This window comes from Ochotona curzoniae, unplaced genomic scaffold, assembly GCF_017591425.1.
Source record: "Ochotona curzoniae isolate NIBS_2020 unplaced genomic scaffold, NIBS_Ocur_1.0 scaffold_4505, whole genome shotgun sequence".
Lineage (NCBI taxonomy): Eukaryota > Metazoa > Chordata > Mammalia > Lagomorpha > Ochotonidae > Ochotona > Ochotona curzoniae.
In genome coordinates this window covers 2,679,920-2,704,818 of record NW_024467118.1, presented here as the reverse complement: position 1 = coordinate 2,704,818, position 24,899 = coordinate 2,679,920, and the positions used below count along the sequence as shown (strand labels likewise).

At 53.8% G+C, this 24,899-nt stretch overlaps 1 protein-coding gene across 1 annotated transcript in view; it reads right to left on the bottom strand.

Moving 5' to 3' along the window:
- The window catches only part of EVC2 (EvC ciliary complex subunit 2), a 69,244-nt gene that overhangs the window by 7,402 nt on the left and 36,943 nt on the right, over nucleotides 1-24,899 (bottom strand). The window contains exons 11-17 of the mRNA XM_040966314.1: nucleotides 23,967-24,206; nucleotides 22,740-22,915; nucleotides 21,656-21,815; nucleotides 20,473-20,927; nucleotides 18,738-18,945; nucleotides 17,270-17,392; nucleotides 4,523-4,750 (exon numbers count right to left, since the gene is read on the bottom strand). Of these exons, the coding sequence (XP_040822248.1) occupies nucleotides 4,523-4,750; nucleotides 17,270-17,392; nucleotides 18,738-18,945; nucleotides 20,473-20,927; nucleotides 21,656-21,815; nucleotides 22,740-22,915; nucleotides 23,967-24,206 (1,590 nt within the window). The remainder of the gene's footprint in view (nucleotides 1-4,522; nucleotides 4,751-17,269; nucleotides 17,393-18,737; nucleotides 18,946-20,472; nucleotides 20,928-21,655; nucleotides 21,816-22,739; nucleotides 22,916-23,966; nucleotides 24,207-24,899) is intronic.

Below are 24,899 nucleotides of genomic sequence, written 5' to 3'. Positions count from 1 at the left end.
TGAAGCCGTCACTCTGTACCTGACCATTCGCTCCCCGCCTGCAGCCTGCTGAGCTGGCAGCACCTGCCACAGCTAGCGCTGATGGTACTAACAGCATGCCCAGCATGCCCCATGATTGGCATAATCAGAATGACCCGGACCGGCTTGGGATTTTTCAAATTCAGAATGGTGCAAAAGCCATCCGTGTTCAGTAGAAACTGCACTGCCCAATTGCTATTTTGAATTGACATTTCTTTTTGCTCCTGGGATCACACGGTAAGGTCCTCCATCTCCTGCGATGGTCCGAGGGGGGACAGCTACAACTGCCCCAGGGTCAAGGCCACAAGCAGCACAGATCTCAATCTAGGAGGCGCTGCGTTGCCGAGCTGGGACAGGCAGTCAATCATGTGAATTCCATACACTTTTTAAAAAAGATTTATTTACTTATTTTTTTTATTGGAAAGGCAGATATACAGAGAGAAGAGACAGAGAGGAAGATCTTCCGTCTGATAATTCACCCCCTAAGTGACCACAACAGCCGGTACTGTGCCGATCCAAAGCCAGGAGCCAGGAACTTCCTCCAGGTCTCCTACACAGGTGCAGGGTTCCAAAGATTTGGACTGTCCTTGATTGCTTTCCCAGGGCACAAGCAGGGAGCTGGATGGGAAGCAGAGCTGCCGGGATTAGAACCGGCGCCCATATGGGATCCCAGTACGTTCAAGGTGAGCACTTAGCCATTATGCTCTTGTGCCGGGCCCGAATTCCATACACTTTCAACCACAATGTATGAAATGTATATAAAGGGCATGAATTTCCTTTATTTCCTATATACAGCTTAAGCCATAAGAATTTTCTCATCTTACCCTTTCTCACTGTCAACCCTCCCTACTTCTTCCATTCTCATTCTCTTCAATTTTTATAATTTACAATCACAAACTTAACTCTCCACTAAATAGGGAATCCAGCAAGCAGAGAAATCAATATTTCTCCAGTGTATGAACACAAGCGATTAACATTTATCAAGTTTTAACATGCCAACTTCACTCACAGGCATGACTTTTGTATTCTATATTAACTAGTGGTTACAAATCGAGAGGATGCGTGATTATTTGCCTGTGGGGGATTGACTTATTTCACTCAGCATAAAGGCTTCCAGATGCATCCATTCTGTTGCAAAACACAGGATTTCATTCATTTTTGTCGCTGAGTAATATTCCATCCTGTGGTTTTATCACAACAGAGACAGAAGGATTGCTTCAGGCTTTCTGTGGGGTCCGAGGGAGCTCAGGGGGAGGGTGAGATTATATTAATCACAGATTATATTAAGTCACAGGCATTATACTGCAGCAAGGCAGTAGGCTGGGAGACAGCTGGCTATGGTTAGCACAGGATCAGCAGTGCTTGGGGCTGGGGAGACCAACTCGTCTGCAGGCACTTCCTGCCAGGCTTGCCTCAGAACAGGTGATGGTCAGGGTTGGGATGCAGCAGGCTCAACCACCACCGGGGGCATCAGCATCCCATTTGGGTGCCAGTTTGAGTCCCAGCCGCTCCACTTTCAGAGTGCCTCCATGCTCAGGGAACAGTGAGAGCGCTGACAGAGGGACGGGCAGGAAGTGGAGCCAGGCACAGGCTGGCTGTGAACAATCCCACGTGTCTCTAAGGAACATCCCTTTGGCAGTGGGCGGAGGAGCAGCAGGTGGACAGGGACAGCCAGACAGGAGTGCAGCTGTGCAGGTAGAAGGTCCAGAGGCTGACCCTGGCTGGGGACCTGTGTGACATCACGTTGCGGAGCCTCAGCTCTTGGCTCTGTAGAACGTCCTCGGGGGACATGTCTTGTGATCTAGACCTCACGAGAGCTCAATGCTTGCACGCTAAGGTCAGCATCGCCTTTGCTGTCCAGACTGACGCGTGTCAGAGCAGAGCAGCGCTGGACACCAGGCAGTCAGCAGAGGGGTGCCTGTGGGCAGCATCAAGGAGGAGGGAGATCCCGGGGCTGGCCTCAGCAGGAAGACACACGGCCGTCACAGGGAAATGTCCCCTTGGTGGGTCACGTCCTCAGTCACGACAGTCCGTGCTTTCTGAACTTTACTCCTGTTGCCATGCAGCCCCGTGATCCAACTCTGCCTTGCGGTGGCTCCGATTTCACAAAACAAGGCTAAATCGGTCACCGAATGAGGCACACCTCAAGACAGTTTCCTCAGGAGTCACTGCTTGCAAAGTATTTCATTTCATGCCTTTTTAGTTCTCCTGAACGGTTCCCGGCTTAAAAGCATTTCCAACAGGAAAGTGATTTGCGCAGAATAATCTAATGGCACAATGCAAGCCAGGGATCTGGGGCAAGGCAGTGTGGGTGCAGCTCCCCTCCACAGACAGCCCAGGGCCAGCAGGCTCCGCATGCAAGGCCCTGCCACTGATTGAACACTGCACATGCCACCACCAGATCCCGTATGGTTGGCTTCCAACTCAGGACATACACTACAGAGAAGATGGAAAGATCTTCCATCTGCTTGTTCACTCTCCAAGTGGCCACAACAGCTGGAGCTGAGCTGATCCAAAGCCAAGAGCCAGAAGCTTCTTCCAGGTCTCCCACATGGGTGCAGGGTCCCAAGGCTTTGGGCCATCCTCCAATGCTTTCCCAGGCCACAAGCAGGGAGCTCAATGGGAAATGGAGCAGCCGGGACACGAACTGGTGCCCATATGGTACCCAGTGCATGCAAGGTGAGGATTTAGCCAGTAGAGTACCAAGCTGGGCCCAGCTAAAAACAGCTTTAACAGGAAACGGAAGATAGCTGCTAAGGGAAACCAACATGGCCCTGTGTGAGAAGCACCCTCAGGCATTCTAGGGTGAAAGTGTTTACTTAGAAGATTCTACTTGAGAGAAGCTCCCGGCTGCTGGCTCATTCCCCAAAGGCCCAGCCAGCTGGCAGCAAGGCCAGGCTGAAGCCAGAAGGCTGGAATTTCTTTCAGGTCTCCCATGTGGAGTGCAGGTACCCAGGCACTTGGGCCATCTGCCACTGCCTTGCCAGGCGCATCAGCAGGGTTCTGGATCCGAAGTAAAGCAGCCAGGACCAGAAGCATTGCTGGGACGCCAGCATTGCAGGCCAGGGCTCAACCTGCCACAACACAACACCACCCTCAGTTGAAGGTGAGGGCACCCATGGTCTCACCCCTAATGCACTAAGCGACCTTGGCCCTTCCCCTGCAGGCTGGTTCCTTCCACTTGGAACCAGGGCAGCGTCCAGTGTGTGGTCACCAGCCCAAAGTGGGTTTGGGGTAGGGCTTCTGCCTTAAATGTGTGTCCAGCACCCAGATGTTCTGTACTATGGACCCATAGGCCCTCTTCTTGCCCCGCATCCCCATGGCCGCCAACTCAGCACCCAACACAGAAGTTGTCCTCTAGTACTCGCTGCCCCATGGCCAACCCAGTGGGAGTCATCCATGAACACAACGCGGCAGGTCAAAATCAGCTGCATTCAACATGTAGCCCCTGGCACTTCTCAGCCACACAGCCTTCACCAAGAGCCTGTCCTGCCACCTGCCCACACCTCAAGGTCTTTGCTGAGAATGGAGCATCATCTCACTGCCCCCACTTGACAGCATAGTTCAGTGATTAATTCATATAATTACAATGAAGAGCACGGCTGTGCTGCAGCATGAAACTGCAACTTATTACTAATTATTAAATGATAACTCTAAGAAGTATAATTAAGCAGAGAATTATTCATACGGAAATGCATCTCCACACACAGCTTATGTTTGCCTGACCCAAACAAGTGCTCCACAAATGTGAGTCCTTTGTTCTGGATTAATTGCTAGATATTCTAGAATCTGCCCAGGACAGACCTGAATATCCTCTCCAAACAGCTGCTGCCGTAACTTTTGATGAACCTGTAGCTTCTCACACCTTGAAACAGTGCAGCTACAGGAACAGTGGTAACAACTGGACACACAAAAGTCTCTTCAGAATGCCAGTCATTGAATGATCCATGGTATAGTGGACGAAGTGGGCTAAGCCTCCACCTGTGCTGCCAAAATCCCATACAGGCTGTGCTCTGAGTCCTGGCTGCTCCACTTCCAATCCAGCTCCCTGCTTATGGCTGGGAAGAGGGCTTCAGTCCTCAGGCCCCTGCACTAGAGCACGTTCTAGGCTCCAGGCTTTGGATCGGCTTAGCATCAGCCATTGCAGCCCTTTGGAGAGTGAACCACTAAATGGAAGATCTCATCTCTCTCTGTCTCTCCTTTTCTCTGTAACAACAACAACAAAAACAAAACAGGAAAGACACACTATGGGCACTATGAGAAAACCACACTGCTTGCCCAAGGTGCCACTGGCAGAAAGATGTATCCGCCTTACAGAGCTCATAAAATGCAAAGGGGTCGACCTCAGAGGCAGGGAGGTGGTCTCTTGGGTTGGGAAACGCAGAAGTTACCTGCTTGCTTGCCACCACAAACTTGCAGCTCAGACCAGTTGGGCGACTGAAGCCTGTTCCGGGGTAACATAGAAAGCACCACCCCCACCCACCTCTGCAGGGACCACACTCACCGGGCTGTGGGACTCCAGGACCTGGGCGCAGGCCGCCTTGGTCAGAGTCCCGGACTCGCCCAGCTCCTCCAGGAGTAGGTCTTGTATGCTGAGCAGGGCACTGTAGGCAGCCAAGGTCTCGGTTGCCTGGGTGGCCTTCTGGAACTGCAGAGCCACGAGCGATTCCGCGAAGCGGCCCTCCTGGGCCTCCAGCCGCTGCACTCGCTCCCGCAGCAGCTCTCCACGCACCTGGGAGGGGGCAGAGCCAAGGCCCCCCAAGAAGGGGAGTGGGGAGGGTGTCAGTGGGCTGAGTGGGCTTTCAGAGTTACCCACTCAGGATGTGGGGCATCATGTCACACCACACTCTCGATGCCCAGCCCACTCTGAGCAACGCCCTCCCCAGCTGCATCTTGCCCAGCTCATGCCATGTACCCCTTGTGCTTCTGTGTGCCAGTGCGTCCCACCAAGCAGTCTCATGTCTATATGTGCTTTTTCCTTCATCCCACACCACTCTCCCACCTGCCACTCCCTACGACCCAGCATCCAGGGGCCTTGGGGTCCTGGAGGAGGCAGCCCATTTTCTGCACCTGCTCACTCCACCGAGTAGCTCCTTTCAACACCTGTGAGGGTCTCTTAGCAGCACTGCCCCCAGGCCTCCTGCAGCAGCACCGCAATGGACACCGCCAGGCCTAAGGCGTGTCACAATCCAAGACCCTGGACGGGGACCGTGTGAGTGCAGCCCCGCCCCAACACAGGGAGAGCAGGCACAAACCATGGAGAGGCTGGGGGCTGGTTCGAGCATCTCCTTTCTGCAGACACTACCCTTCAACATTTCTAGGATTTCATACAGAAGCTGAAAGGCAGAGCAGCCCAATCATCCATGGTTGGCTGCATGGCTGACAAGGGCGGCCAGCCCTGACAGTGGCAAAAGGGAGGGGAACTCCGAATTATGTCACCAGGAGACAGACAGATGGAGAGAAACTCCTGGCGAGGCGGCGACCGGCAGCAGGGACACTCCTCACTCTGGATGGCTCCTGTGACCAGACTGAATGTCCAGCTGTAAACCAATCAAAACCATCACTCCCGAATGCCTCTCCCAAGCCAAGCAAAAAACCCCAATCAGCCGCTACAGTTCCCTCCTTCAGGGACCCCTGGGCTGCCTGGCCCCTTCCCTGCTTCCTTCCGACCACTCCCGCTGCACACGCTCTTCCTTGCCCCTGCTGCTGCTTCCTTCTTTTCACGAGCCCTGACCCCCCAGTGATAAGAACATTGGCGTTTCTGCCTCAGGGCTGTGACGTAGAAGAGCTGCACAAATCCATCAGGACGAAACACACGCTACACACGGACACACTTACAGACTGGGTGTCAGGTGGAAGAAGCCCGCCACGGCAGGCCAAACCCCACGTGGGGCTGCGTAGGTGAGGCCTCCGAAGCAGTCACATCTACAGACCAGGGGGACGTGATGGTCCGGGGCCGGGGGAGAGGAGTGGGGGGCTGCTTAACTCGGGATAGAGGTTCACTCAGGAAAGATGGGAAAGAGGCAGGTGGTAGTGACGGTCACGCAACATGAATGCAGCTGCTGTACCAACTACACCCATAGATAAGGTTCAAGCAATAGATTATAGGTGCTGCGCACTAATGACCATGCAGAATTGTGTTTTATGACCGTTTCAAATATCTATGTTTACATGTAGATGCATCAGAAAAAATACGCAGGTGAGAGCGGCTGATAGGGGATAGTCCAGGTCCCTCCCAATGGCTGTACAACCCCTTCCACACCCTGCCACGTGTCCCCAGGATGAAGGTGTGACAAGCTCAGCCTTCAGCTCTGTGATGGACCCTCGGGGAAGCGCTGAGAGCCAGTGGAGAGGGAAGGCCGGGAGCCACGGGCCAGGGCTAGGGTGTTCCTCCCAGATGGTCATGCTATGAGACACAGGCCTTGGGGAATGACGGGACTGTACTTCTGCTTTACAGAGAAGCCCACGCGCTAGGGGCCAGGGGCTCCTGCCCGTCCTTGCTTGAAGAGGACTGCATGAAAGGCAGCAAAGTGCGGCTCTTGGCCACAGACAGCGCACAGCCGCGGGGCCACAGAGGGGTGTCAGTGCTAACTAACTGCAGATTATGGGCACAAGTCGGGGGAAGCTCTGCGTGGCACCTACCTCTGGCTTGGGGTCATCCTCCCATGACAAGGTGATGGCCCATGAGAACAGGACGTCCCTTCTCCATGGAGACGCCTATAAGCCGAGCCCTTTAGCCACGTGCCCTGGCTGTGAACACCAGCTCTTCCAGTCACTAACCTTGGGTGTGTCATACAGCTGTCAATGCTTACACATTCCCATCTGTAAAGTGGGAATAAAAGTGCTGCCCAACACAAAGATGAAAAGCAGCTTTGGTGAGCTAAAAGGTCATACATAAAGAAGATGTGACATATTTTGAAATACATCTATTCCCATGTTACCATCACCAACATCAGGAAAATGCCTGGCTCTTCCAGAACATTCCACAGGTCTTTGGTAATCCCAGCCCTCCACCCTGCTGTCATTAGCAATGAGCTGACATTTTGCAGAGGTTTTACAGGTGGAAGGACGCAGCCTGGGTGGTGCTTTTCCTGTTCCAATCAGCCTACATATCATCAGGGTCGTCTTCTGCCATCTTCTTTGCAATGCTTGTGTTTCTATGTCATCTCCATTGTAGGAACTGGTTACAACTCTGCTTTGTCGTGTGAGTAGTTGCTCTCGAGTCATGGGGCCCCTCACAGGCTGCCTTGCAGGGTTATCATCCACATGGAGAGGAAGAACCCCCCTTTCAGCTTCCTGCCATTCTGCTCATTCACTTTAACTCCACCTCTTTGGTACATCCCTCACTATTCTCGTTGAGCCAGTGAATTCTTTTACAGTTTGAACTGGGATGAAATTCACACAACATGAACCGCTCGAAGCTGAAGTCAACAGTTACAACAGTTGTAAGGCCACATCACCCGCCTTTTTCAAGAACGTTTTCATCATTTCAGAAGGAAATGCCACTCCAATTAACAACTACTCCCCAGGCCTCCCCAGCACCAGTCCCCGGCACCCACCCGTCTCTGTGCTTCTACAGCTTTACTTACTCCGGATATTTCATAGTACTGGAATGCCAGAAGGTGTGAGCTTTGAGTGTGCCTTCGCTCACTCGGCAGTGTTTTGGGATCCATCCCCTTGCTGTAACACGGATCAATACCCATTCCTTTTACTGCAGAACACTAGCTGTGCAGTCAACCGACATTGAGGCAGAGCCTTTTGTATTTCCTCATGCAATTACCGCGGTGGGCGCCCATTGCCTCGTGCAATTCCATCTGGTTTGGCCTTGAAAGACATTCCTTTCCCGTTGTTTGCAGGAAGAGCCTCCTGGTGGGAAAATGTTTGAGCAAACACCTCTGAGAAAGTGCTTCCCTGGCACCACCGAAGGACACAAGCTCTGAGCCGCGATTTCTACTTCTGCATCACTTTGCCTCCCAGTTCTTTGAGATCCATGGTCATCTCATTTGTGTGATTCGCAACAAGAAATCTGCTGTCTGATCAGTAACATGCCTCGTCTTCTTGGTACTTTCAGTTTTTTCCCTAATCACTGGCTTTGAGCAACCCGACAGTGACGTACAGTGGGGCAGTCTTCTTCCCATTTCTTCCACTTGACATTTGCAGAACTCCTTGAATCTTCCAAGTGTCTAGTTTGCATCAAATGCGGGGTTTCTTCAGCCTCCACATCCTCTATTCTCTATCCTCGTTCTTCTTTACTTAGAAAATCCAATTACCTGCATACGAGCCCAAATGAAGCTGTTCCACATTTCACCCACGTTTGCTTTCATTTTAAATAGTTCGTATTTCCAGGCCTTCGAGTTAACTGAGCTTGCATTCTGCAGCCTAATCTGCTCTTGATTCCCACACGCCTGGCATCTCAGCAGTGTCTTGCTCTTCACGGCTATTACTTGGATCCTTTCGCATCTCCCACATTCCACCTTGCTTGAGCATACACAGCAGCACCACGCTGCTCTCCACCCATGTGACTCTCCGTAACTTCAAACATCCATGTTGGCTCTGGGTGGAGTCCCTTTTTCTCCTCCACTCGGAGTCATGCTGCCCTGCTCTGTGCCATGTGTGGTACGTTTTCATTGTGAGTTGTACTTTGAGTCCTGGTTAATTTTGTATTTCTACAACTACAAAGTTATTTTGAAGCAGTCACAGAATAACAGTTAAAAGTTAACTTTGGTGCATGAACTCTGAAGTCCATGTCCAATCTTTATAAAATGCACGCTCCTCAAGGTGTTACAGGTTCTTGGTAAGCTAGAGTCTCGTGTTGGGGCGTGGCTGAGCGACCTGGAACAGTCATCTTTTCTGACCAGTTTGAGAGACTCACGGATGAGGTGAGTGGACTTTCGGGTGGAGAGGACCATTGCTGCAGCTGAGCAGGACACCTCCTGCCTGGTGTCTGAGTTAGGAGTCTCGCTGGCCGAAGCAATCTAACCCCTCGACTCGGTGCTCGACTCGGCACTCTTCTCCCAAACCTTTTCAGATCTCCTTCGGCTGAGCTCAGTCTTTGCCTGCAGGGCTGGAGCTAAGCCGGCTCAGCTGTCCCAGCACGGAACCCAGAGCTCTCTCCTACAGGCTCTCCACCCTTGCAGATCCTTCCTCTCCAGTTTCCCGTCCCTGGAATTCTGAGAGTGTCCTTCGTCCAGGTAGTGGACCTGGCCCTGCCTGGTTCCTGCTTGCTGGGACTCAGACTGCAAGCCTCTCCAGGGTCTGATCCGTCTGTCGCTGTCTCAGGGACCACTCTGCCAGGGGTCCCGCAGCCTAACGCCTCGGCCTCACACCCTTCGTTCACGTGTTGTGTGTTTCACTTTGCTTTAAGTGAGGAACGACTAAGTCCATCTTGGCAGAAGCAGAAGCTCCTCGTGAGGGTTATCTTGATTATGAAATTGACAGCATGTGAGTGCTTAGAACAGGCAGACACGCGACCGTGTTTCCCAAGCATGAGCTGCTGTTGGCGTTGCTGTCCATATTCCTGGAGGCAGGTGAGTGTACACTGGGAAGCAGGTGTGCAGGAAGGAGAGAGGGAGGGCTGGGGGAGGGCTGTGAAGATGCTTCATTGAACTGGATGTTGAAGCAGGCAGGCGTTTGGAAAGAGAAAGCACAGCACGAAGAGGCCCTGTGGGGCTGGGGCGGGAGGACCTAGAGCAGAGCTGAAACAGGCCGCAGAGGCCCGGGTGGGGTGCATCAGGCAGACTCTTGGGCAGTCCAGCCTGTCTGAGCAGGAGGCAGGAGGAGGATGGAGGATGAGGGGAGGACAGGTCCCCATGCACTACACCTGCCAGGAGCCCAGAACCCTCCTGTGTGCAGCGTCTTTCAGGGCCTGGAAACCCTGTCCCCAAAGGGATGAAGTGGCCCTGATGGATGGCTCAGGTTTCATTTATGCAAATGCACATCTAAAGCCCTGGGGAGGCAGAGCCTCCCACAGGAAGAAATTTCCACCTTGTAGTGGAATTTTTACAAGATGCTGCTTTCTTCTGCAGAAAGCTTCCTTCCCCCCGCTGTCTCCAGAGGTGTGAATGCTCCCAGAACTCCTGCAACATTTGCATTTCTGTGAGGCGCTAATCGTGGGCCTCATCACTTATTGAAGCCATCAAAGTAATAAGAATTCAAGTGCAAGACAACAGATCCTCCATCCTCCACGCTCTCCTGTGTGGGGAGACAGTTCAAACAACCTTCTCTATTCTCCCTGGCAGCCTGTGGCCTGCAGTGGGGCAACTTCCCCTGTAATCCCGGGACATTCTTGAAATGCAAGATGGAACCACCACCTGGATCTAGAAGCACCACTCCATACATCCTTCGGCCAACACAACCAGAGGTCTGGATGAGCCACACAGATAGCAGAGGTGAGCTCTGACACTGACACAAGCCAGAGTGCAGAAGGCGGCCAAGTACACTGGCCTCTAAGCCAGAGCCCTCCCTCCTCTCTGAATTGAAAACCAAGTCCCAGCAGGCTGCCAGCACAGGCCCTGGTCTCCCAGCCAGCCTCCCTGAGCCTCGGGAGGCCTTGCAAGCCATTCCACCAGGTGCTGTGCACAGGAACTCAATGAACCGAGGAGATGAGGCAGCCAGCCCTGGAAGGTCCCCAGCACTGGATGCATGGGGTCATCTGTTTCACCAACGGGGGGAACGCTTTCATGGCCAGCGTTGTCTAGACAGCTTCTTGGTAGGAAATTGCAAGTCTGGAGCAGGAAGTAACTGCCCCCTACGCACAGCCCACCTGGACTGGCTACAGCCCATTCAAACATCAAAAACTTCCCGTAAAGGCCACGGTGTCTGCATCCAGGAGCAGGGCACAGCAACCAGGGACAGCTTGGGCACGAGCTCATCATGCCTGTCTCAGCCCCAATGCAAACTGTCTTGACTGCTGAACTCTGGGTAAGCCCAGGAGGGATGGCATTTCTCCTCTCCCACCATCCTGCTGGCACTGACTGCTTTTCTGTGAGTTGGGCAAGCTCAGTTTGGGGGACCCTATTGTAACTCCTCCCACCACTTTTGGGGTGGTTCTTTGGCAAATCAGAGAATGAAGTGCCGTGTGAGGAGGATGCTGGAGGAGGCCAGGCCGCACTTATCCCTGCTTCTTCCTTAATCTCGTCAAGTCTGAAGGCAGGGCGGTGGCCAGCAGCCGAGAGTGCACAGCCCAACACCACCCCGGCCCACGCTGCACAGGCACGGCCACTCTCCTTCAGGCACCTGGGCCTCACTTCCTACACGCACCGACCGAGAATGCTTCCCAGCTTCCAACACAGGCTCAGGCACCCCCACAAGCACCCAGCACCCCCATAAGCACCCAGCACCCCCACAAGCACCCAGCACCCCCATAAGCACCCAGTACCCACACAAGCACCCAGCACCCACACAAGCACCCTGCACCCCCACAAGCACCCATCACCCCCACAAGCACCCATCACCCCCACAAGCACCCATCACCCCCACAAGCACCCAGCACCCCCACAAGCACCCATCACCCCCACAAGCACCCATCACCCCCACAAGCACCCAGCACCCCCACAAGCACCCTGCACCCCTACAAGCACCCAGCATCCCCTCAAGCACCCAGCACCCCCACAAGCACCCAGCACCCCCATAAGCACCCAGCACCCACACAAGCACCCAGCACCCCCACAAGCACCCTGCACCCCCACAAGCACCCATCACCCCCACAAGCACCCAGCACCCCCTCAAGCACCCAGCACCCCCACAAGCACCCTGCACCCCTACAAGCACCCAGCATCCCCTCAAGCACCCAGCACCCGCACAAGCACCCAGCACCCCCATAAGCACCCAGCACTCGCACAAGCACCCAGCACCCCTACAAGCACCCAGCAACCCCTCAAGCACCCAGCACCCCCATAAGCACCCAGCACCCCCACAAGCACCCAGCCCCTCCTCAAGCACCCAGCACCCCCACAAGCACCCAGCACCCTGAACTGCCCAGCCTCACCCCTGACTCTTCCTCCTTTGATTGGGTCTGCTCCCAGTGCCACTCCGATTCCATGACAGGACAGTCTGGAATCTTGCACACTGCTAACACTTGTTTCCTCCTGCTCCCGTCCCAGGGTGTGATCTCCCTTCACCTTTCAATAAATCTTACATTCCCGCTCCTTCCCTTTCTCTGGGTCTCCTTCTTAGAACTCCTTCATGCATGGAGCCAGGAACTGGAAGACAAGTCTCGGAGCCGGAGCCCTCTCTTAATTCCCCTGTGACAAAAAGAGGCCACTCCCACCTCCATCACCAACAAAGCACAGACTCAACCCTACAGGCAAGTGAGAACAAACAGTCCCCAAGAGGCTAGCAGAGCACGCAGAGGGAACTGCCAGCCACCCAGCAGGTGTCAGGGCAGTCCGTGGACCTCAGGGCAAGCCAGCCTTCAGCATGATCCATGCCTTCTTATTTAGTCCCAGAACATCCTTCTCAAAACTAGCCCCACCAGCCTCTCCTTTGTCATCCTCAGTCTTTAAGACTGTTGTTTTTTTTTTAAAGATTTATTTATTTTTATTGCAATGTCAGATATATAGAGAGAGTAGATACAGACGATGTTTCATCCAATGATTCACACCCCAGGTGACTGCAATGGCCAGCGCTGAGCTGATTCAAAGCCAGAAACCAGGAGCTCCTCCGGGTCTCCTACGTGGTGCAGGGTCCCTAGGCACTGGGCTGTCCTTGACTGCTTTCCCAGGCCACAAGCAGTGAGCTGGATGGGAAGTGAGGCTGCCAGGATTAGAACCGGTGCCCATATGGGATCCCAGCATGTTAGAGGCGAGAACTTTAGCTGCTAGGCCACTGCGCCAGACCCTGTGAGACTGTTTTGTAACCAAGTCTGTTCTAAGAACAGTCACCCCTGCCTCCCCTTGCCAAGTACTTTGAATAAAGTCGATGCATGAGTGCTGAAGACGGGATGGACGCATTCTACGTAGCACTTGAGCATGCTGCAATGCTTTCCACGTTTCATTAGAAGTCTCTGGGCTCGCGTCTCCCCGGCCAGGGTATACACGTTCTACCCTCTTCCTACAGAGCCAGACACAGTGACAGACACAGGTGTGCCGTGTCATGCGCCGTGGGGACACAGACGTACTGCTGCACCTCTCTGAGCCTGCTTTGTTGGGAGAGAAGCAAATTATCAAGCAGCAAGAGGTGGTGTTTAATGTCGCTTTTCAATCGATGCTATAATTATCTTTTTGTCATTATCAGTTAACTACTGTCTCTTCTGAGTTGTGTGAAAAACATGAGGTGTGCTGTTGTAGCGTACCAGGTAAACTGCCTGCAGTCCCTTGTGAGAGCTGCTCTGTGTTCTGGCTGCTCTGCCTCCGGCCCAGCTCCTTGCTAACGTGCACACGAAAAGCACAGAGGGCGGGCCAAGTATTTGGGCCTCCGTACCCACGTGGGAAACCTGGATGAAGCTCTGGCCACTGGCTTGGGCTTGGTTTAGTCCTGGCCATTGTAGCCACCTGAGGAGTGAGCCAGTGCATGGAAGATCTCCTTGTTGGCCTGGCACAGTAGCCTACTGGCTAAAGCTCTCGCCTTATACACACTGAGATCCCACATAGGTGCCTGTTCGTGTCCCAGTTGCTCCGCTTCCCTCCCAGCTCCCTGCCTGTGGCCTGGGAAAGCAATGGAGGACGGCCCAAAGCCTTGGGACTCTGCACCCACGTGGGAGACACGGAAGAAGCTCCTGGCGCAGCTCCGGCCATTGTGGCCACCTAGGGAGTGAACCAGCGGCCAGATCCTTCACTCTGTTTCTCCTTCTCTCTGTAAATCTAATTTTCCAATAAAAAAATAAATCTTTTGCTTTTTTTAAAGAGTTCTTTGTGTGTGTGTCTATATCACTCATGGTAATTCTGACTTTCAAGTAAAAATGAAAGAATCTTTAAAGAAAAAAAAAGCATAGAAATAATGGTTCGTAATATTGGAGTGTAGTTTCACTCTTCCTAAAGAGATTTCATTTCAAATTGTAAAATAAGTATATGCACGAGGTAAAAACCCCTTCACGGTTGGAGATTTCTGGTAGAGGACAGTGGAACTGGGAGCTGTGGTTGTGGCACAGAGAGTAAGCCTGCCGCCTGCAGCACCAGCACCTCGGAGGGAACCAGCTCAAACCCTGCTGTGTAAGCTGCACTAACAGTTCTGTGGATAGCAGATGGAAAAGCAAGGAAAAGTGAGAGTGAACAGCAGTGGAAATACCGCCAAAGTCAGACAACGCAAGACAAGCTGCGGACTCAACGGCTTCCAGAGAGCTGGGGTCGAAGCAACCAGGAACAAACAAAGCAGCGACCTGCTTCACACTGCACACTTCCCCCAGGGCTCAGAGAGAGCCCTGCAGACCCCGGTGTGAAGGCCACAGCCCGGGGAGGGCTGCAGCCCGCCAGCCTGCGATCAGCTCAGGCCTCCAAACAACCATCAAAATAGTTGTTTATTTAAAAGGCAGAATTAAAGGCTGATCTTCCATCCTCTGATTCACTCCTCAGACAGCCACAGCAGGAGGAGCTGGGCTGGTCCAAAGCCAGGAGCTCCTCTGGCGTCTCCCACATGGGTTCAGGGACCCTAGCACCTGGGCCATCCTCCTCTGCATCCCCTGCTGCATTGGCAGGGAGCTGAATGGGGAGGAGCAGCTGGGACTTGAACCAGTGCCAGTCTGGGATGGTCTGGGATGCCGACACTGCACATGGCAGCTGGCTTAACCCACCGTGTCCCAAGGTTGCCCCCTCCCGCCAAGCAGTTCTTGATCACTTTACTCTGAAATACGAATAAACCACCAAGAATGACCTCATGTCTGGGAAAGTGTTCAGCAAATGCAGAAATAAGAGGGAAAGTAACAGCAGCCTCCGAAGAATGGGAAAATGAAAACATCGATGAAAAACTCCACTCAGGGTCTGCTCCCCAGCAAGAGGGGTAACTAGACAATGACAAGGCAGACGGGGAAAGAGAACTAACGCCACGAGGCCACGTCGGACCAGACAGATCAGAGAAAAAAGGGGAGGGAAGCATCAGCTAACTCAGAAAAGCTCCCAGAATTCCAGAACTGGCCACACTATCAATTACGCTTGCAGAAAGAATTGTAAAAATTCAGTCTTGCAAAATATCAAAACACTAAGTTCCCCTGGGCCCTTTCTCAGGAACCGGATAGAAAACACATTTGATTACAGTAAGGATAAAGAAAGGTGCAGTGGATTCATGACATGCCCCCATAACCATGTCCAACAGGAGCCTGCCACGGCCACACAGAGATCTCATCAAGAAATGGGAATTCTTTTAAAGTTTTATTTATTTATTTGAAAGTCAGAATGATAGAGTGAGAGGGCGAGACAGAGACCTTTGATCTGCTGACTCACTCCTCAAGCAACTACAATATCCAGGGCTGCACCTGGGTCTCCCAGTGGATGGCAGGAAGTCAAGAATTTGAGCCATCTTTCCATTAGCAGGGAGCTGAACTGACAACAGAGCAGCTGGGACTCAAACTGGCACTCTGGGAAGACTTTGCAAGTGGCAGCTCAGTCTGCCATACCACAATGGCGGCACCAAGGAGTTGGCATTAACAGAAGGCATCTACCATGCGCAGTGGCTACCAATCAAGAAGTGGACCGAACTGATGGTAAAGACACAGAAAGCAACCAAATGAAACAAAAGGACACTATTAACTCCAGGAAAAAGTTATGGCTGTACAAGCGTGAGAAAGGAGCCCAGCTGAGTGACATCTAATTCATCATAATAAAGACTACAGCTACCGATCTTACTGGGCCAGGAGATGTGCCAACAGCCAGAAGCTTCACCTGCTGTGCTAAACCTAGAGCCCCTAGCTTTTCAAGATCAAAGGGCCCATAAAAGGAGGGTTGTGTGGCACCCTTAACCACATGCCACAACACACAGTGCTGCTGCAGAAAGCAATGAGAAAACTCTGTGCACAATCTCCAAGCACATGTAGATGACAGACAGATGTGGGCAGAGATATAGCAGGCTGACTGTGATGGACAGCACCGAGCCCGTGCTGCATCTCGCATTGGCCTTGGGGGTCGGCCTAGACACGAGCCAGGACAATGAAAGATGCACATCCTCTGAGCTGCTCAAGACACTCAGCAGGCAAGAACTGGCATGGTGCCCACTTGAAATGGCTGCCCTGGGGGTCACCGGATGGCACAAGGTCAGGGCAGACAGCCTAGATGTGAGCATTCACCATGCGGGCACCACCCCAAGGTAACTCTCCTTGGCTACCCCTGCCCCACCCACAGATGGAGGGTCCTGGGGACCACAGAACAGGTTGCCCTAGGGTGGCCCTCCTTGGCTGCCCCTTGCTCCACCCAAGGAGGGAGGTCTTGGGAGCCACAGAACAGACTGCCCATGGGAGATTGTGCATCCTGAGAGACCACACTGTCTTCTATCTTGCACTTTGGGCAGGGAGAAAAGGAAGAAGCGAACCCACAGACCAGAGCAGAGTCAGGAGAGCGGACTGGCTAGCACAGGCCTTCCCGTTGGACATTCCTCTGCAAACATTCTCTTGCGAGCACCTACATCTCACTGGCTTTCCCTGACCAGCTCAGCACAGCCTTCCCTGTGACCCAGTGCCCTGCTGTACTGAGCAAATGCCTCCAGGGAGAGTGTCGTGCAGGCTTTAGGAGCCAGGACCACATGGTGCCTCCCCTGTCTCAGGCCCCGCCCCTGCCAGTCTGCTCCACCTGCCAGCATCCCCCTGGCCCTAACAGCTCCAATCACAGTCTGATGGACATGTTGGTCATTCCTGTGCCTCACCCCCATCCTGCCCCACAGCAATCTGTGTGCTCCGTGAGACCAGGTCTGGCGTGGTCACAGCTGTGACCCCAGACTGCATTAACACCTCCTGGGGCGTGCTGCCTCCCCATCCCCTATAATTTAGGGATCCACAGAACTTTGGGGCAAACCTCAGAGTAGAAAAGAAGATCATGGTGGAGTAAGTGGGGAACATAAGGGTGTTCAGGGAAGACTTCCCGGGAGAAGGGGCATCAAAGGACCACAGTGGATCAGGTGATTTATTCCAGTGGGGACAGAGGCTAAGGGAAGGAGGGGGCGGAGGGAAATGGCAGGAGGAAGGGACCAGGTCCAATGTGGATGCCAGCAGGGCTGGTGGAGAAGAGGAGAGGCTCCTGAGACCAAGGGCAGCAGGAAGATGAGAGCACAGGGAGGTCCTGAGGGGAGGACTGGGCGCTGGGGGCATGGGGCAAAGGGCAGCAGGCACACTGACCTTCTCTGCCAGGTCCTCCGGGGCCTGTGCCTCCAGCAGGTGAATTTTATCCTCGATGCATTTCTTCAGCAGGTCTGCTCGGCTCTTACCCTTGGAGCGTGGCTTTCTCACCTTGGACGGCTGCTAGAGAGACAAAGATGAGGTCGGCATGGACCTGACCAGGGTCGGGCCCACGCAGGGCTCCTGGCCCAGCCAGCTGGGGAAATGCTAGTCTCCCAGGACCAGTGTTGTGGCTAAACTGCTGCTTGCTACATTGGTATCCAGACTCACCTGCTCTGCTTCCCATCCAGCTCCCTGCTAATACAGCAGAGAATGCAGTGGAGGATGGTCCCAGTGCTTGTACTCACATGGGAGACCCTGGGGAAACACCTAACTCCTGGCTTCAGCTTGGTCCAGCCCCAGCCATTGTTGCCATTTGGGGAGTGAAGCAGCTTATGGAAGCTCTCTCCCCCATCCTCTCTCTCCCTCTCTCTTCCACTCTCTCTCATTCTACCCTCTAAGCTAATAAATAAAAGTCTTGAACAAATCATGACTCCCCAATCCCACTCTCCAGCTCTTTGTAGGTCAGTTTGATCTTCTCTGCCGGGCAGTTCTCCTATGCACCTGACAGAGCTATAACACCTGCTTCCCAGCTTCACCTGCTTGTGGACTTCCCATGAGCTCGACTCATGCTCACATTTTCAATGCCAACTAGTTATCACCCCAAGAAATGCTTGACATCTTGCACCTGTCTGGTGTCTGGCCAGCTTGATAACCAAGATTACAAACTGTGCTGAACACCTACTGTGTGCTTACCCCTCCGTTAGGTGCTGGGGATGGGATGACTCGGGGGACAGGGATGGACAGTTTGTTTGTAAGCAGGAGGCCAAGACACCAGGATAAATTCTGCACAGCCATAAAAACAGACACACAGTGGGCTCTTCCACAGGAGCACCCAGGGAGGGCTTCTCAGAGGAGGTGATATTTGGGCTGAGCCCTGAATACACAAGCAACACAGCAAGGTCTTAGTGGAGGAAACGGAGCTCCAATGCACGGATGAATGGAGATACATGGGTCCCTGAGGAACGGCACTGTAGGAAGAACGTGGGAGCCAGGATGGGAAGGAACAGGGCCAGGCAATGTTGTGGTCCTAGGTCAAGGTTAGCCTAGACTTTGGCTCTGGAGCCAGAAAGAGCTGTCTGCCCTTAAGACACATAATGGGTACTCAGGAATCAGCATCCTTGAAGGCCAGGGTGGGGGCATGACCTCTTTGCCTGAGCCACCAGGCTGAGCTGTAGCCACCTCTGGGTATTGCTCACATATGTGTGGGCAGGAGGGAGAGGAGGCCAGGGCTCCCCTCCAAGGGACGAAGCTCAGACAAGAGTGGATGTGAAGCAGGGAGCAGTGTTAATGTGGTCCACAGGAGAACCAAGGAGGAGTCAGCTAAGTGATGGCGCTGCCCCTGCCCCAACCCGCCTGTCCATCCCACCTGTGGCTCAGCAGGGGTGGCCAGGGCCTGGTCCAGTTTCAGGAACTCGGCTTCCCTCCAAGCGGAGTGTAGTCGCTGCAGCAGGACCCGGGCCCGGATCTTGGGGAGGGCCAGGCTGCGGTCCATCTGGGCAAAGCAACCGTGGACCTCCTGCCTCATCTGGAGCAACTCGTCCTCGGACAGTGAGAAGGCTGAGCAGCACAGCTTCCTGCAGAGGGAGGCGGTACCATGAAGCTCTGGGCTGGGTCGAGTTCCTGGCTCCCCAGCACTGCCGAGGGCCACCATGTTACCCCAGGGCCAAGGAGCGACAGCCACGATGATCAGAACCCAGCACCAAGGCCCAGCACTGCCCACAGAGCCTGGTCAGCAGGGGCAGGGGAGAGAAGCTCATCTCAAAGGCGGATGATTGACAGCTGTTATTTAGCATAACCTGCTGCGTGCTGGGAGCTGTGCTGAGTGATTCTCATGGATTGGACAGTGTCCCTCTCAAAGACACACTTGAGTCCTACAGCCCCATGCCTGTGACTATAGCTTCTTTGGGCATGGAGTCTCCCTGCTGATGAAGTAAGTTAGGATGCATTTGGCCCTTAATCTGACATGACTGGCGTCCTGCAACACAGACTGCCAGGAGACTGGCAGTGGGGGTGGAGTTGGGCAGTCTGCCACGCTAGCGGTTCAGAGCAAAGCAAGGAATAGACTGCACCTCCCTGGCCTCCCCGACGGATGGAGGACCCACTCCTGCTGTGGTGAGCCCCAAGGACCAGACTTTGTCCTCAAATTTCAGCGAAGGCACCGAGAAATGGCCCCTGCCCTTAGTGGCAAAGCCCTTGGCTCTCGACTGCAGCACTCACTCTCCCTGGCCCAGGGGACTCAGTGTTGGGCAAAGAAGTAGAAAGGGGGCATGTACCATGGACCTCACCACAGAATTCTGTCCCTGTCCCGGTAAGTGCAGCTCAGGAGGAGCTCCTCCCCCTGCCTTCCTGCTTTGGGCAATGAAGGTCTGCCCTGGATCTGTGGCCCCCAGAGGCTCCAGTGCTAAATGGTGGACTCCTAAGCTGTCATGTGAGTGCCCTCAGATGTTGACTAGAGACCCATTCCTCCAGTCACACTGCCCTGGAAGTGGGCAACAACCTCAAGAAAGTCCCCCGTGAGTGGACCTGGCCATTCTATGCTCCAATGCTTCCCATCTCACAGCCTCCATCCCACCATTCTCAGCCACAGCTGATCTTGAAATCCCTAGAGAGAATAAACTAGCCAGCTGACCAACCATCTACCCAACTAACCAGCCATCCAACCAATCAACTACCTACCCACCAAAATACCCACCCAATCAATCAACTAATCAATAAAACAACCAACCAATTAATTAACAAATCAGCTAGCACACTAAAAGCCAACTAGTCAGCTAATCAACTAAACATACAGGTAACCAATTACCCAACTAGTTAGCCAACCCCCCAATAAACCCAAGAGATGACCTAGCCATCCAACTAGCCAATCAACCAACTGAACTAGCTACTCACACAAGCAGCTAACCAGTGAAGGGACAGTTCAGGCAGGGAGACAATAAAGTGGGACACAAGGCCTGGCAGTTTTCTGCCAGCTCACGGAATTATTCAAGCCAGCCCACCCCCAACTCCTGTGCTGGCCAGGAATGGACCACTGCACTACATGGACTGTGGGTGTCCTGGGGCCAGCATCGAGCCACAAGGGGTGCCCTGGGTGCGGCACTCACGTGAAGACCAAGTGCTCCCAGCGTCTCAGCTCCGCCTGCTCCTCAGTGGAGGCCTCCAGGGCGTCATCCTTCAGCCGCTGGCGCACACTCTGGACACCCTCCTGGCCCCGGGCCCTGTCCTCAGCCTCCAACTGCTCGGCCCGGGCTGCCATCTCCTGGCCATGCTCCTCCAGGATCTGCTGCAGGAAGGGCCAGGGCACACTGCACTTGAGCAGCTCCTGCGTCATGGCCGAGTTCTGCAGCCGCCGCAGCTCCTCGGTGGCCTTCTCAGCCAGGGACAGCGTCAGGGCCTGGAGCTCATCCAGGGCGGCCTGGTCCAGCTGCTCCTGCAGCTCCTCCAGGGCAGAGCTGTGTTCGGCCACCAGGCTCCGCCACTGCTGCAGGTACTTGCCAGCGTCCTCCGCAGCACGCAAGGCCTCACCCACACACAGCTGCTCCTTGCGCTGTTCCTTATGCTGGGAAGGAAAAGAAACAGGGGTGGGAAATGTGCCACGTTATTGCAGGAGGAAGGGGTTTAGTAAGAAAACAAACAAAAAGCAGTCAGGCAGCAAGTTAAGCCTCTACCTACACCACCAATGACCCATATGGATGCCAGTTCTAGTCCCAGCTGCTCCACTTCTGATCCACCTTCCTGCTAAAGCACCTGGGAAAGCACAGTTAACTAATGCACCACTGTCCTTACATGGAGGTCCACCTCTTTGCAGACATGTGGACATTAAGCAGGGACATTTCAAGGAGAAGGCTTGCACCCTAAGCCAGATATGCTCAGGTTCAAATCCCACATTTGCCACTTAGTCCCCATTTGAACTTGAACATGTAATGCTCTTACAGTTTCTAGGAGTTGATGTCAACTTTTTAAAAAGTGGACACAATAGCAGTTACTGTCTCATAAGGATACCATAAGGATTAAATACAACCTTTTAACAAAATATTTAGCTCAGAGTCAAGTTTATAGTCAGTACATGGTAGGACCTATCACCATTATCACCATCTTCTCTATCATCATCATAACCATCACCATCATCACCATCACCATCATCACCATCACCATCATCACCAACACCACCACCATCACCATCACAGCCCCCTCACACCATCACCCCCTTCCCTGGGGTAGGCCCTGCTGCCTGGCGGGTATCCCGCAGAGCCTGTGCCAAGCACAAAGAACATGGTATCATGCTACCTTTTGCAGCAGCTCCCGCCTCCTCTTCGTGATGAGTTTGTGCTGCAGCTTTTTCTTCTCCTGCTTCAAGTTGCTGTCCAGTTTCTGCTGCACCGAGAAGGCTTCGGTGTGAGCCCGCTCCAGCAGCATTTCCGTTTGGTCCTCGTCCAGGTATCCCGCCCTGGAGGGAAACATGGAACGTGGGCTCCCATCTCCTCCAATCTTGCTGGGCTGCTGTGGGGGTTCACTGCCTGCCCATCCCAGACCAGGTTTGAATCAATAAAACCTAAACACTCCAGACAAAGCAAGCGGGCAAGCTGTTCAGCTGTCACTGAGAGCCAGGCAGACAGAGAGCAGCACCACCAGTGACTGGCAGAACAAGCCTCACACGGGACAGAAACTAGCCAGGGGCAGGCATCAGCACAAGTTCTGGGAGGAAGTAGAGCCCTCCAAGTACCCTTCAGTGCAGATGGAATGTTCCGGAAGGAGAAAAACAGATGCCAGCAATAGCACAGGGTCCAAGGGGAGTTGCCCGTGTAATGGTTGGTGCTGGGTGTCAGCTGGACTGTCTCAGAGTACACACAAATTTGGGGGCGGTGCTTCTGGGGACAGCCCCAAACAGCCTCATCCCTGGAGTCTTGCTGAGATTTGAAATCCCCTCCCACCATGGGCCCATGTGGAGGTGGTGAGCCACAAGGACTCTCTCTGGCTGAAGGAGTTAATGCTCTTATCAGAGGGACAGGCTGGTCACCAAAGGGGGCGGTCAGCCCCTTTTCCTCCCCATCTCACAGGTGAAGTGAGCACCCACCCCCATGGGTTGGGGATTTGTTCCAAAGATAATCCAGGGGAGGCTGCATGGCTATTGACAGGAAAGGGGAGCAGTCAGCATCTGTAGAGGTGGTGACAGACACACAGGGGCCCCAGGGGATAATGGACCCAGTCAGAAAGGGATGACAGACACAAAAGGGTTCAGTATCCAGTTGGCTCAACCACATTGTCTGCAAAGGGGTTTCTCCAGTAGGCACAGCTGGCACCGTGGCCATGAGCATGGGAGCAGGAGGTCTGCAGTGGCCACGGCTGGCCCAGGGCTAGCGTGGGTGCTTGCCTCTCGTGTTTCTGGATGAGCTGGGTCAGCTGGGCTGCGGCCGCGGCCAACAGGCCCTGCACACGGGTCTCGGTGGACTGCAGGTTCTGCACCAGGTACTCCCTGTGGCCGAATCGCTTGCTCAGATGATACCTCTTGCTGGCCTGGAAGAAGTCCATGAGCTCATCGACGTTCTCCTGCGTGGAGCAAGGTAACACAATGTGCCTCTTAAAACACATAGAAAACCCTCCCCAGACTCTTAACACACACCTGCTCCTCCCGCAAGGAAACACACGGGAGCAGGGTGCACACAGTTAACCTCCCTGCCCATCACCATGGCTTTAGGAAAGGGAGGCAGCACTGTGGCACAGCAAGTTAAGCTGATGCTTGCAAGGTCAGCATCCAATATGGGTACCTGTTCGAGGCCTAGCTGCTCCACTCCTGATCTAGCTCCCTGCTGATGTGCCTGAGAAAGTAACAGAATATGCCCCGAGTGTTGGAATCCCTGCAGCCACAGCAGAGACCCAGAGGCAGCCCTCAGCTTTGGCGTAGCCCAGCCCTCGCCGTTGCAGCCATCTGGGGAGTGAACCAACAAACAGAAGTTCTCTCTCCCTCTCCCTCTCTGCATCCCTTTCTTCCCTCTGCCTTTCAGATAAATAATTCTTTACAAAGATGAAGATCGGCACATGCGTGTTAGACACGTGCTGCAGGCTCAGGACACAGTCCACAGCAGCAACGACAGATGCCAACTACTCAGTCTGCACTGCCAGCCCCCGCTGCCAACCCCCATGCTGTGTGCTCAACTCCACACAGATTCACCCCACACAGTGCCAGCCCCCGCTGCCAGCCCCCACACACTGCCAGCCCCCACTGCCAGCCCCCGTGCTATGTGCTCAACTCCATACAGATTTACCCCACACACTGCCGTTCCCCACACTGTGTGTGCTTGACTCCACACAGACTCACCCCGCACACCTAGACAGAGACAAACTCCAAAGGAGACACGTGTGTGGCAGGCACACATTCTTTACTGCCATTTATTAAACACACACTGTGCCTGGGTCTTATTTTCCAAAGCCACCACGGCCACTGCTTACTGGAAACTCCCTGTGCACTTCAAGAAAGTTGGCCTACTGTTTTGAGTGCCAAGGAGAGGCCAGGTTTAGCTCTGAGCGAAGTGGAATGAGCTGACAACCCAAAGTGATGCCGCTGCCCCCCAGCGAGCCTGTAGCAGCATCGCCGTGTTACCTGGAGCTTCGAATACTCCTGCAGCAGCAGCTCGGCCGCCTCGGGCTGCAGCTCCCCTTCAACAACAGCACTTTTTATCTGGGTGAAAAAAATCCTGTGCAGTTCGTTTCTCTGCAGAACAGCCAGCTGCCTGTGAGCCTCAGCGAAGTCTTCCTCCTGCTGCACAGCCAGGGACCGCTGCAGGTGCTCCTGCTCCAAGCTGTGCAGGGTCCGCAGGAGGCTGCTGCACTCAGCAGCGGACTGCAGGGAGAGCAGGCAGCAATGAGAGATGGGCACACCGAGCACGACTGATCACTGCTGCCCGGGCAACCTGTGCACAACGGGCAAGCACAGACACTATAACAGTACACATGCATGAACCTGAGTGCAATGGAGAAGACCCTGCTGTGAGCCAGTTATGGCATCTGGCAAAGGTGAGTGCCCTACACAGTAGACATCAAGTTCATCAGAATACAGAGTGTCCAGTGTGGGCCCGGCTGCATCATGGAGAGCTGCAGGCCTCAGGGAATCAAGCAGTCTCTGTCAGAGTCTCCCCATGACTCTCCAGGGCAACACGAACACCTCTACCATATGTGGCTGCATGTTGCTGCTGTTGTTACGCATGGAAACAGACTGTGAACTCCTTCAATGGAACAATCACATCATATGTCTTCTCTGTACTTTCACTGTCTAGACTGGTGACCAATCAACACCTCCCTGAAGAGGTCGTTCTACATAGATGGGTGTGTAGGTGGATGGATGGATGGATGAGTGGATGGATGAGTGGATGAGTGGATGGATGGTTGGATGGATGGGTGGATGGATGGATGGATGGATGGACGGACGGACACAAGGGTGAGTACATGCAGGGATATATGGATGGGTGGGTGAGTGGATGGACAGACAGATGAATAGATACATAGGTGGATTGGTAGATGGATGGATGGCTGAATG